Source organism: Pteropus vampyrus, unplaced genomic scaffold (assembly GCF_000151845.1).
Source record: "Pteropus vampyrus isolate Shadow unplaced genomic scaffold, Pvam_2.0 Scaffold256, whole genome shotgun sequence".
In the NCBI taxonomy this organism is placed as follows: domain Eukaryota; kingdom Metazoa; phylum Chordata; class Mammalia; order Chiroptera; family Pteropodidae; genus Pteropus; species Pteropus vampyrus.
This window is the reverse complement of record NW_011889037.1, coordinates 1,199,072-1,212,320: the sequence shown is the minus strand read 5'-3', so window position 1 is coordinate 1,212,320 and position 13,249 is coordinate 1,199,072. Positions and strand designations below refer to the sequence as shown.

At 68.7% G+C, this 13,249-nt stretch overlaps 1 protein-coding gene across 1 annotated transcript in view; it reads left to right on the top strand.

The window, feature by feature from the left end:
• LOC105301997 (adhesion G protein-coupled receptor B1-like) overlaps nt 1-13,249 on the top strand; it is a 19,221-nt gene that overhangs the window by 4,244 nt on the left and 1,728 nt on the right. Inside the window, exons 3-9 of the mRNA XM_023520291.1 lie at nt 30-211; nt 708-777; nt 2,078-2,144; nt 4,177-4,262; nt 8,150-8,321; nt 9,886-9,981; nt 11,489-11,543. Of these exons, the coding sequence (XP_023376059.1) occupies nt 30-211; nt 708-777; nt 2,078-2,144; nt 4,177-4,262; nt 8,150-8,321; nt 9,886-9,981; nt 11,489-11,543 (728 nt within the window). The remainder of the gene's footprint in view (nt 1-29; nt 212-707; nt 778-2,077; nt 2,145-4,176; nt 4,263-8,149; nt 8,322-9,885; nt 9,982-11,488; nt 11,544-13,249) is intronic.

Below are 13,249 nucleotides of genomic sequence, written 5' to 3'. Positions count from 1 at the left end.
GTCACGCTGGCGGGGGCCTGGGGAGCGAGCACCTGCCCAGCCTCCCCGCCGCCCGCCCAGGTGGTGTGCACGCTGGTGGCTGCCTTCCTGCATTTCTTCTTCCTGTCGTCCTTCTGCTGGGTGCTCACCGAGGCCTGGCAGTCCTACATGGCCGTGACGGGCCGCCTCCGGAACCGCCTCATCCGCAAGCGCTTCCTCTGCCTGGGCTGGGGTGAGTGGCCGCCTCCCCGGCCTCTGGCCCTGGTCCTGGCCCGGCTGCCCCTCCCCTCTGTCCCCAAGGGCTCCCTGGGTGGTCCCCTCCCTGCCAGGCGTCCATCTAGCCGCAGGATTTCCATGTAGATGATTAAAGCCAAGTTCGATTTGAATTTCAGGTGGTGGATAACTTTTTAGTGTAAGTATGTCCCGTTCAGTATTTGGGATGTATTTATACCAAGAAGATATTTCCTTATTTATCTGCAATTCAAATGCGACTGGGTGTCCTGTGTTTTACTCGCTAACCTGGCAGCCCTGCCCCCCAGTTCTGCGGGTCCCCACCCCCACCCACTCCTGTTCCCTCTCTCACACGCTCAGTTCTTCTCTGTTTGGGGGTCTTCAAGGTCACACTTGTGGCCCCCACCGTCTGCCGGCAAGGCTGGAAGGAGGCGGAGGGCAGGCGGCCTTGGATGCGGGGTGGGGGGGACCGACTCCTTTTTCTGGTCCTTCCTTAGGGCTCCCCGCACTGGTCGTGGCCATTTCCGTGGGATTTACCAAGGCTAAAGGGTACAGCACCATGAACTAGTGAGTCGGGGTGGGGATGGGGGGAGGCCACGTGGTGCCCCCAGACCCCCCACCGCCCTGGGAGTGACGGCTGGCTGGGCCGCCATCTCACAGATGACAGCGCCAAGGCTAGGAGAGGGTGGGGCCCCCGGGAGCTGGAGTCGGGCCCCTGAGGCGGCCGCCCCCCTCCCATCAGCCGGCTCCTACCCGGTGGCGGGCAGCGGGACCCAGAGAAACGGTCCTGGGCTCTTGGATTCTCCCAGCTCCTCGCTGGACAGGTCCGTGCGGCCTCTGAGTCCTCTGACGGGGCGCTGATCCCTGCACCAGTGGGGCTGCAGGAGAGTCCAGCGGAGGGCAGAGCAGGCGGTGGGGGCTGTGTCACACATGGCCACGGAGGCTCTGAAGGGTCAGCCAGGCCAGGGGCCTTGAATGCCCAGCCAGGAGAGCTGGGTTATCTCGGAGGCCACGTGACCTCCCGCGGTGGAGAAGCTGAGCCTGCAGGGGCCATGGGCACTGGGCGAGGGGTGAGGCAGGAGGAGGGGCTGATACTGGCCGCTCAGGCTTGGCTTGCTCTGGGGCCTTGGGGGACAGGACGTGGCCGAGCCCCGGAGCAGCCCCAGCTGGGCGGTGGGGGCAGCGGACGTGGGTGAGGGCTGAGCTACCAGCAGGGTCAGTGCTGGAGGGAGGAGCGCCCGGCCTGCGGGACTGGGGTGGGGTGGGAGGCGGCGGGTGTTCAGTGGGGTTCCAAGGGATGAAGCGGCGTCGTACAGCATGGACAGGGGCGCCGGGGCGGAGGAAACCGCGCCTGCAGCTGGGGGCTCCTGGGGGCACCGCGGTGGTGTCCAGGGGGTTCGGGGAGGTGTGGCGTGAGGACGGGCTAGGCCAGACGAACGCGCAGAGGGCCAGGTGCTGAGGCGCGGGGCTGGGCTGAGTGAGCGGGTGAAGGGCTGGGCCAGGGACCGGCCCAGTGGGCATCGAGTCTGCAGGGAGGGTCTGCGTGGGAGACCGGGAGAGTGGGCGGAGGGCGGGCGGGCCCGGGGAGGGGACAGTCGGGAAGGCTGTCGGCAGGGCCCCGGGCCCTCTGCTGGACGGCTCCGAGCAGGTGCGCCCCTTTCCTGGGCCTGCTCCTCGTCTGTGATTGGGGTGACGGAGCCTCCGGGGACCCCGAGGACCCGAAGCTGGAGAGCCAGTGTGAGGGTCCGCACGAGGAGGCGCACAGTGGGCATCCTGCCCCTCGCCTGCCCCCGTGGGAGATGCGGGGTCCCCCCTGTGACGGGGCGGGGCCCTCGCCTGACCGCTGACCTGCTCTCTCCCTCCCCAGCTGCTGGCTCTCCCTGGAGGGGGGACTGCTCTATGCCTTCGTGGGACCAGCCGCCGCCGTCGTGCTGGTACGGACCCCATCCCGCAGTCCCAGGCTGGGGCCTTGGGCTGTTCTGCTGCCCACTGGGGGTGGGGGTGGCACCCACAGTTCCCTGACCTGCCCTCGGGGCAGGGGGCAGAGGCCGGGCTGGGGTACTAGCCTCATTTTTTACACTGTGGCTTGCCTGACTCTGGCACCAGCTGTGGACCTCTGTGCGTGCTTGCTGAGTGAGTGACCGGGGGCGGGTGGGGACAGGTGGACAGGCGGAGGGCTGGGGCAGCGGGGCTGTGGGCAGAGCCCGAGGCTGGGTGGGCCCAGCCTTCTCCGCAGATGGGGCTGCTGGCCGTCAGCCCCGGAGGAGGGCCGCGCCTCCCCTCGGCCCTCGGAGTTCTTTCCGCCGTCCCCACACTCTGTGGGTGAGGGACGAGGCGCCCCGTGGCGTGGGGCTCGTTCCTGGCTGCGGAGGGGCGGGGAGAGGCTGGGGGCCCGCGTGCTGCCACCACAGAGTCTTCCGCGTGGGCCACACCCCCTCGTCGCGTGGGCGTCCAGCCTCAGGCACGAGCTGGCCGTGGCCAGGAAAAGCACAGCCCTGACACCCAAGGGAGGCTGAGGGGACGAGTCAGGGGAGCCTGGGGCGGGTGGGTGGAGGTGGGCAGCGCCGCGGGTGGGCCCAGCGCAGCCTCGCTCCCGGCTCCTTCGTTCTCCGAGGCACGGGCGGGGCGGGGCGGCGGCAGGGGGTGCTGCATGCTGGCCCGTCGGCCGCGAGTCTGTGGCCAGGGCTGGTTCTAGGACTGGCCTCCTTCCCGCCCTTGTCCCTTCCCGGGGTGCGGCTAGAGGGCAGGGAGCATGACCCACTATGGGACCCTTCCCACGGGGCCACTCCGGAAGTGGGGACACGCGGATGACCGTTGGACTCAGCTGCTGCAGGCGGGGTGGCAGGTGGCCTGCTTCCTGCTCTCCTCTGGCCCCATCAGGACAGGGGCCCCCAGGAAGTCATCTCCAGCCCGCCTGGCCACCGAGCGCTGGCGCCTGTGTCTGGGAGCTGTGTTCCCAGGATGGTGGGGGCAGGGCCTGGGCAGCGCTGTGTGTGGTGCTGTCCCCGCTCCCCACACCTCTGGGACCAGGGTCTGGGTCCAGGGACCCATGGGGTCGGGCAGCCCTCTGCAGGGCGGGAGCAGAGGGCAGGGCATCCAGGGGGTCTGGGTGTGAGCTGGGCCCCCACCTGTGGGAGGCCGGCTAGAGGGTCTCCGGGGCTGTGCAGACCACCGACGAGGTGCTTGGGGACCTTCTCTGTCTCGGGTGGTGGTGGGCACGAGGGTCTTCTCAATACCAAGGAACACTTTTCGGGGTGGGGCCGGCCCTAGGCGGCTGGGGAGGCGCCCGGTGGCAGGGGTGGCCCAGGTGGAGCCAGGACAGAGGCCTGGTCGGGGCGAGGTCCCGGACGCTAAGAAGCGGGGAGCACAGGGTGAGGGCCAGCTGGACTGGCGGTCGCGGGAGGTCCCTCCTGTGTCTGAGCGTGCTTCCTGGTCAGCCCTATTCGGGGTAGGGACAGGCTCATCCCAACCTCAGCCTGACCTCTGTTCTCTGGGCAGAGCATCCCCGCTTCACAGGCAGCCGCTGGCTGCAGCAGGGGTGCTGGGCAGGCCTCTGGGCCGGCCAGGTCAGTGCACCCCGGCACCCGGCCAGGGTTCCCACCCCGTCCAGCCTGTGGGAAGAGCCCCTGTCACCGTCTGAGCCCCAGCCGGTCCGCTTGGCCCCCTCGTGTCCACCCGCCCAGCAGGGCCCCTGACCCTGGCAGAGCCCACCAGGCGGGAGGGTCACATGGCAGGGTCACGTGTGAGTCTTGAGCTGCAGTGCCCGGCCCTGTGGGGGGTGGGAGGGGGCCTGGGTGGCATGGAACATGTCACCTGACAGCAGGAGGGGACAGCAGGGCGAAGGCACAACTGTGGGCTCGCCCCTGGGGCCCGCTCGGGGGGCTCCGCCGCTGGCCCGGAGCCTGTCCGTGAGTGGGGTGGGGACAGCGGCTGCAGGCGCCCCACAGCCCGCCCTGTGCCCGGCAGGTAAACATGGCCATCGGGATCCTGGTGTTCAACAGGCTCGTGTCCAAGGACGGCATCGCGGACAAGAAGCTTAAGGAGCGGGCAGGGTAGGATGCCGCCCGCCCCGCCGGGGTTAGGCGCTCCCCGGGCGAGGACCGTGTCCCGTGACGAGGGTGCAGTGGGCGGCCCGGTGTCCTCCTGCCTGGCAGAGCTGAGCTCAGAGGGGCAGTGCCTGGCCAGAGGGCGCCCAGCGCTGCCGGTGTTTCTGCTGAGTGCCTGGGCCGTGCCCGGGAGCCCCAGGCTGTGGCCGGCCGACTGCCAGCCCAGACAGCACCCCCCGTCCCGCCCCGGCCCCACGCCCGCCCTCCTTGCCGCCCGTGGCTGCTGCCCTGTCCGCCCCCCTGTCCCGGCTCTGTCTGTGTGGCCCCCTCCGTGCCCGTCTCGCTCGGCTCGTCCGTCCCCCCGCCTCTCCCTCTCTATCTCTGCTTTTCCTGCTTTCCTCGGGGAACTAAGGCTTCTGGAAACTGTTCTCTTGGGTCTTTGGTGGGTTCTGGTTCTGGTTAGAAGCCTGCCTCAGGGCAGGCGTGTGACTCAGTGGCTGGGAGCCTGGCTGGCCTCGTGCTCTGCGGTCGGGACGTGCGGACTGGCAGGCCTTGTCCCGGTCTGTCCCTGGAACACAGCCTCCTCGCACCCTTGGACAGTGGTCACACAGCAAGGCCAGCGTAGGGCTGGGCACCGCCCACACGCATACCTGGGGCAGGCCTGCTGGCGGCGTGCAGCCACCCTCAAGGCCCGCTTTGCCACGTCCCTGTCTCGCGGCTGAGCAGACTGAGCCTCAGGCAGGGCGAATGGCAGAGCGGGGCCCCTCCCAGCTGGGCACTGGCGCCCCGACGTGCGCCCTGCACAGGGAGGCCGCCTGCACAGGGCTGTGTGTCCGCTCACGCACTCGGCTCCGCCCAGGGAGCTCTCCGATGCCCCCGCTGGACAGGTCGGGGCAGCGTGCGGTCAGACCAGACGTGGGGACCAGCAGGGAGTGGCCGTGGTCCCTCTGTGCACACCTGGGCGGATGGATAGGTGAACCGGCCCTGCTCTCCTGCGCCCAGGCTCTGGGTGCGTCAGGTGGAGGGGGCCCCAAGGACCCCAGCACCTCAGACTCCACCCCTCCTGTCCCCCAGGAGGCTCGGGGTGCACTGCTGTGTGGTTTTGCTTTCAGCTCACCCCCACATTGGTCTCCGTGACAGCTGCGTTCGTAATTCCACTCGGAGTCGGCGGCCCGGCCCCCTCGGGCCGAGTGCGGAGCCCCGTCTGCCACCGCCGCCGCCGCCACCGGTGATGCCACATTAGCGCCTCTCCGCCCGCCAGGCTCCGTGCTCCTCTGCGTCCCGTGCTGCTTGTTCAAGCTTTTCGGTCCTTTCTGTCAGCTTTGCTGTCCACGTGGGGTTCCTGGGCAGCCCCTGCCCTCTCCTGCTCTGGCCACCTCGTGCCCTGCCCTGCCCTCGCCCTCTCCTCCTTCCCCCCGAGACGAGAGACGGGAGGGCAGGGAGACCCTGCGGGCAGGCGGCCTTGGGGGTGCCGGGCCCGCACCCCTAGTGTGGGCTGCGTGTGAGCCTGCGCACGTGGCGTAGGAGTGTGCACACGAGTGGGTGCGGGGTGTTCACGTGTGCGTCTGCATGTCAGTAAATGTCTGTGAGTGTGGCCACGTGTGTGGGTGTTACAGGCGGCCATGGCCGTGGAAGCAGGTGGGCGGACTTGGGGCCAGCAGGCTGCTTCACACACCGTGGGCGCCACCAGAGGCTGTGAGCAGGGCGGATGGTGTGGGCCGGGGTCCGAGCCGGAGGCTGAGTCTGCAGGGAGCGTGGCCTGTTTGCCTGGACAGCGCTTGGCTGTCCTGTGTTCAGACACACAGGCCCCTGGGACGCTCCGGGCCGCGGGAGCCGTGCGGAGGGTGGTCCTGGCTGTGGGAAGCCAGCGAGCCCTGGTGGACGCCGGTGCCGGGCAGGGCTGGGTCTGGTCAAGCCTGGGTGGTTGGGGTGGGGGTCTCGAGGGGAAAGGCTGCTGCTTCGTGCTGGGCCCCCACTGGCTGACCACTGTGGGGCACACCCGGGGATCCAGCTCCCTTTGGGTTCAGGCACAGCCCTGTTTCACACGCCAGTCCATGGGGGTGGAGGGCAGCACCTTGCCCGGAGCTGGGGTGGGGGGCGTGCCCAGCCCAGGCCACACTCAGAGCCGCCCAGGGGCATCTGCTGCCCACGGCCCGTCCCCCTCCCCTCCCAGCCCCCAGTCACGCGCGACCTGCACGGGTTCCTCCGTGAGGCCTCTGCAGAGTCCGGGATTCGGGACTGAGTGGTTTATAGATCCCCGGCCTGGCCACCTGCCAGCGCAGGCGCCTCCGGCTGTGGGTGTCAGGCCTCGGGCCCGAGAGGATGACTCACGGAAGACGAGGTGCCGGGCTCTGCCCCGCCTGCTCAGAGCGGGGGCGCGGCTCGTCTGGGGTCCTGGCTGGACAAGCTCTGTTTTGGAAAGGAGAGTGGCTACCGGGCCCCACCTGCTGTGCCAGGGAAACGGAGGCCCGGCCAGGACGGGGCAAAGGACAGACAGCAGCAGGGGTGGGCACAGCGGGCGTGGGGGCGGGGCGGCGTGCTCGCCCGCCGTGTAGGAAGGGGAGCCCGCGTGTGCAGTGCCCCTGAGGCCTGGGGAAGGCCTGGGTGGGGGCAGGACCAGGAGAAGGGGCGGGGCTAGGACTGGTCCCAGGGACTGGGTCCTAGAGACAGGCCGGAGCGGGCGGTGCCACACGTCACAGGGGAGACGTCCTAAGGTGAGCACAGAGCTGTCCCAGGCTTCGAGGCCAGGCCCCCAGCATGTGCTGGGCCGTAGGGCAGAACGTGCAGTCTGGGGGAGTTCCTGCCCCCGGCCAAGGCCCCACTGGTTTGGGGGTCCTTGTCCTGGCCAGATCCCAGGCCCTCCGAGCCTCTCCCGCTGTCCTGTGTCCCCAGCTCCTTCCTGGTGGCCCATGCATTCTTTTCTGACCTGCCCGCCTTGCCGTGCTCATCCTGTGCGGGAGGAGGGGAGCAAGTTGTCTGGACGCCAGCCCCTGCCCCCGGTGACCAGGACAGTGGCCCTAGCAGCCCCCTGGAGTCCCTACGGGCATTCACCCACCTATGGGGCAGCACTCACCCTGGCTGAGTCCTCAGGCCACGGTGGCCCTGAGAGGCATGATGGTGGCCAGGACCGTCCTAAACCCCTGCTGCATACCAGGCATCTTGCTAATGCTACTGCTGTCACAGTCCCTTGAGGCAGCATGATGTCTCCACGGGTCAGGAAACAGGCCCAGAGCGGCCACACACGTAGGCCGTGGTGGTGCAGGGCGGGGCCTGGGCTCTGGAGGGTGGTGTCTGGGCAGGGGTGTCCCTGAAGGACCCCCTGGAGAGGGATAAGGGCTGTGGGGCAGACATAGCCCCTCCCCTGGACGGGCAGCACAGGAGCCCAGAGGGGAGAGTGCCGGCCAGTCTTTCCCGTCGGTCCGTCTCCGCCCAGGTCCCCTACCTGTCTGGCCGCCTCCGTCCGGCCACCTCCCTTCTTAGATGTTCTTCCTCCGCCCCGAGCAGTCGGGGTCTCTCCTGTCCCTCTGTCCCTCCCCGTCTCTGCCCAGAGCTCAGAGGCCCGGCCGAGCACGCTTCCCTGTGGCCATCTTGCCGTTCGGGCCCTGGGAGCTGGAACCGGCGGGGATCTCCTCCCCTGCCAGTGGTCTCCCGGACAGTCAGGAACCCGGGCGTCCCAGGCTTGGGTGCCTGGGATGGGGGACGGGGGCTGCTGCTGGCAGAACTCAGGCCAGCCAGGGGAGAGGGGGAAGGAGGCCCAGCAGGGGCTAATGGGGGACCCTCCCCGCGTGGCCTCGCCGGCCCTGGGGAGGCAGACGGGCTGGGGCTGGGGCTGGGCCGCCCCGGTGTCCCCTGCCGGCTGGGCCGTGGACACCCTGACGCCACGCCGTCTGCAGGGCCTCCCTGTGGAGCTCCTGCGTGGTGCTGCCGCTGCTGGCCGTGACCTGGATGTCGGCCGTGCTCGCCGTCACCGACCGCCGCTCCGCCCTCTTCCAGATCCTCTTCGCCGTCTTCGACTCGCTGGAGGGTTTCGTCATCGTGATGGTGCACTGCATCCTGCGCAGAGAGGTGGGTGGCCTTGGGGCGCCGCAGGTCCCCGTGGGCCGTGCGAGCCACCGGAGACGTGGGTGGCAGCCGAGACTCGCGCTCCGGCGTTTTCCGGGCCTCTCTAGAAGGGAGCTGGAGGAGGTTTTGACCGGACTGCGTCGCAGCGGCCACGTGGCTGGCAGCGGCGATGGAGGTGACCTCGGCGGGCTCGGAATGTGGGAACGCGTGCGTTTCGGCCACCGAGTCAGTGGACCTGGCGCCTCCTTCAGGGTCACGTGGAGAGCACTGAGGGCGAGTGCAGGTGGCCGCGGACGGACAGGGCACGAGGTCCTGGCGCCAGGGGGGCCCAGGGGCGGGAGTGGGCGTCGGAAGAGTGGGTTAGCTCTGCCTCCCTTGGAACTTTCTAGAAAGCCAAGGGCATTTGTGAGGCACACAGATTTGAAAGGATGAAGGAACAGAAGAGGCAGCAACAAGGTGGCTGGAAGCAGAGCTCAGCCCGCGGCTGGCAGAGGGCCCTAGAGTGGCCAATTCCCACCGCTGGTGCCCAGGGAGCTTCAGGAAGCGGGGCCCCCGGGCCCCGCGTACGCCAAGGGAAGGCCAGGAGTGGAGCGGCTTCGGGCCCCCCGGCTCGCACCCCTGGGTGATGTGAGCACCGGCTCCAGGGGCTCTGACCCCAGGGAAAGGCAGAGTGGTGAAGACCCGAAGCTTCTGCCACCGAAGCGGCCCCGTTGGTCTCGAGAGGCCACTCAAATCCTGAGGAGCTGGAAGAGCCCACGACGGAGGAGCCACAGACCCACCCAGCGGCCACGGAGACGGCCCCGAGGGAAGACGCATCACAGGCCCAGCCCAGCGTCCTCCGCGCCCACGTGTGCCTGGCCTCGGCCCCCGACAGCCCCTTCCGCAGAGGGAGCAGCCGCAGCCCGGCACGGAGCCATCACCTCGGGCAGCTGTGAGCCCCGGGCGGTCACACGCGGACCAGGCTCCAAGGCCACGCTCTTGGCCCTCAGCGGCCTGGCTTCCGTGAAACAGGAACAGTGGGTGACGGAAGAGGTCGGAGCACAGGAAGACACGCGGTCGAAGGCCTCAGAGCAGGGACTAAGGAGCTGAGGGGCGGGCGAGCCAGAGGCCGTGGCCCGCCGAGGACGGAGGTGGACACTGGAACGCAAGTAGGTGACCGCAGGAAGGCTGCCCGAGCGACGGAGCTGTCGTCACTGTCCCCTTCCGAGGAGTCCCCGGCCCCTTGGGAACGCTCAGGCACGGCGTCTCCCAAGGGAGTGAGGGCCAGGCCCTCGGCTTGTGGAGACAGACACGGAGGCCGAGGCCATGGTGACACAGGACGGGTCCGACACCAAGCGACCCTCAGCCCGATGGTGTGTGCTCCCTGACGCCGGCCGGGGGGCCCATGCTTCTGACTTCACCCCACGAAGGGCACGGAGAGGACAGAGACGGGAGGGGGGCCCTGGGCCTGGCGGGTCCGGGGTGGGCACCCCACACAGACGCCGCCTCGAGGACCCTCAGCCTGGCCTTCCGGGGCCGTGCAGGCTTCGTGGGGCAGAGTCTGCGCTGACCGCCCGTCTCCCCCCAGGTCCAGGACGCTGTGAAGTGCCGTGTGGTGGACCGCCAGGAGGAGGGCAACGGGGACTCGGGCGGCTCCTTCCAGAACGGCCACGCCCAGCTCATGGTAGGGCTCGGAGCCGGGGACGCAGCCGGGGACGCAGCCGCACCTGAGCTGCTCCAGGTCCCACAGCCGCATCGGGAGGGACTCTGAGCCCAGTTTGAGGTTGGGGAAACTGAGGTTCCCAGGGCGAACTCCTGGCGCAGGGGTGGGGGATGGGCAGTGCTGAGCTGGTGAGTCCGGGCCGGGCTGGCGGCCACTCCATGCCCACGCCGGCCCCAGAGCCCTTCGTTCAGACACTGCCCTGTGGGTGTCCCGGCTCTCGCTCAGCTCCTGCGTCCCCCGAAGCTCAGCCAGGAGCAGAAGGCGGCTTGCCCGGCTCTTCCCTGGGAGCCAGCCTGGCCTGTCCACTCACCCTGGCGCTGCTGCGGCCCTGTCCTCAGCCAGGCCCCCTCAGGACCCGACGCCCTGGTGCTCTAGCACCACAGGCACCGTCCTGTGCTGCCCCCTGTACCCCTCATCCTCCCGTGCCCACCCTGCAGGTGTCCCCTGAGAGGTCCCCCCGGGAGCTTCCTTGACTCCCCGTCAGGCCGCCTTGTCCGGGTGACATGGGTGAATTCTCACGCTGTCATTCTGTGGCAGCCACTCCCTGGGGTGCCCCTGGCAGGCGGGAAGTGCTCATTCAGTCTTCGGGGTGCTTGGCCATTTCACAGTGCTTGTTAGGGTCACAGACAGGGCCTCAGCGGATGCCGGCGGCCAGCCCGGACTAGGCTGCTGGCCTCCTTGGGGGGTGAGGACAGAGGCCGGAGGCGGAGGATGCCGGGTCCTGGACCCGTGATGCTGCTCCCGGCCTGACCTCTGACCTCAGCCTTTGTGGTCTCGCCAGCCCGACCTCTGTGTTTCAGGGAAGGAAGTTCCAGGTTTGAGATTGAGGGCTTGGCCATCCCCTGGGGTCCCAGTGCCCCTAGAGGAGGCCACAGCCCGTCCTGGGTGGCCTGAGCCGGGTTCTCCAACTCCTAGCCTGAGATGGGACAGGCGCTGTGGTAGGGACCACAGCCACCACTGAGAGGGCCGTGCTGATGACCTGCATCCCCGCCCTGCCCCTCCCCGCCGGCCGGCCCCCATCGCCGCCAGCAGAGGGGTTCTCGCACTGAGCCCGGGAGGAGCATGGCCGGGGCACGACAGCGGGAGTGAGCTGCGTTGGGACCAGCCTCCCGTGTCCCTGGAAGGGGGCCGTGCTCACAGACGCACGCACACGCATGTGACGTATGCCTGCTCGCCTGTGCTCACACGCACGTGCCATGCACACCGGCGAGAGTATGCAGGGCGTGGTCATCTCCCAGGAGGTCACGTGGGTGAACACGTTGGCAAGGGGCACCCCTGAGCGGTGGCCCCTCGGCCCTCGGCGTGTGCTCACGTGGCTCACGTGGCTCACGTGCTCCTCTGAGGCGTGGCTGCAGCTCCATGCCACCCTTGCCTGCCACCCCGCGGGCATCGTGGGGCTGGCCCGGGGCAGCAGCCCAGCACCGCCCACTGGCCCATGGCCCTCACGCTGCCCGTCTCTGTCTTGCAGACTGACTTTGAGAAGGACGTGGATCTGGCCTGTAGATCAGGTGAGCGCCTGACAGGTGAGAGCGACAGGTGGCCCTCTGCGGGGCCCACTTGCTCCTTTTACTTTTTGTTGTGTGTCTGTCTGTCCATCTGTCTGTCCTCATCCCACCCCTGCCATGTGCGGCCCACGCCAGGACCCCCGGTCTGAGCCGGGGCCTGGGCGGAGCAGGGACTTTGGCTTGCACCCGCCGCCCCCGCGCCTCCCACCCCCGGCCCACTCGCCTGAGGCTGCAGCAGGGTCTGTGGGGCCTGAGCCGAAGTAGCCTCTGGAACACTGTCCTGGGGCTCGGGCTCGGCAGGTGTGGGGACGTCTATGCTGGGGCAGCTCTTAGCCCTGGAGAGCAGACTCCCTGCCCCCCCTCCACGTCCTGTGCTTCCTTCATGGCTTCACTGTTCATCCAATCGAGGAGACAGGGACACTCAAACTTTCAGACCGGGAGGGGAGAGCATCATGGGAGCTGGAGGAGAGCGGGAAGAAGGGCCCACCGTGGGTGCCGCGGCTAGCACTGAGCTTCCTGGGAGCAAAGGCGAGAAGGGAATCAGTTGCCCAACGAAAAGAAGCCCCCGAACATTGCTGTTCTGTGAGCCAGGGGCCGGGAACAGTGACGAGTTGTGTCTCTTTGAGCTGTACGGGACTGATCACACTTATCTGGTCTGTTAGATATTTGAGGAGTCTCTTCTCCAGGGACAGCTCGGGGGAGCATTGGGACAGGTCCAGGTAGGGAGTGGTAGCCGCTGCCAGGTGGACCCAGGAGGGCTTCCTGGAGGAAGTGATCTCTGGGTCAGGCTGAACCGGAACTAGAGCCACCCTCCGTCTCCTGGAGTCTCCCCGGCCGCCCTCTCTGGGAGCTGGTCTCAAGACTTGGGGGCCTTTGGGAGCTTGGCCCAGCCCTGCTTGGGTGCTGTCAGCTTCTCTGAGGTTCTGATTCCTTCCTCATTAGGGAGATGGACCAGTCTGGCCCGCGGCTGGGGGCTGTGGGATTGGGAATGCTGGGGGAGGGGTTTCACAAACACATCCAAGGGAGCAGAGACCCTGCCCAGGCCAACAGGGTGGAGCGGGCGACCCAGCAAGGGGCCAGGGATGGAAGAGGTTCGGGCTGTCTGCCGAGGGTACGGCCCGGTTCCTGGGGCCCGATGCTCACCCCAAGGTGGGCTGGGAGACCTCGAGGGAGGGGTCCGCCTGACCCTGGGCTTGGAGCAGAAGACAGCAGGTCGCATGTGGGGCCGCGTGGAGTGGGTGCAGGGCGCTGGCGGCCAGAGGGTGAAGATTAGGAGCAGGGAGGGCAGGAAAAGCTCCAGCCTGTGGTCAGAGGAGCGAGCCGGGCGCCACTGTCAGCCTGGCAGCTCCCGAAGGGGTGCTGACGAGGTGGGGCGCAGGGAGGGACTGACAGCGCTCGTGTGGGCGGGGGCGGGACAGGCGTGGCGGGGCAGCCGGGCCGCCTGGCCAGCAGGCGAGGGCCATGCAGTCGGAGCCGGCTTCCGAGGACCCTGCGTGGGGCCGGGTGGGCAGCTGGGCCTGGCAGCTGGTTCTCTGAGGGCCGTTGAGGGCAAACTGGGGCCCAGGTCAGAGGTCATGGCAGTCTGGTCACCACGGAGCTGAGCGGAGGGGCGGCTGGGCCCCCAGGAGTCCCGCAGCAAGGAGTTGTGTCCCCCCATGTCTGGGCAGCATGGGCCACCTCCAGGGCCAGCCGCAGCCGCCCGGCTGCTGGGAGGACAGTGTGGG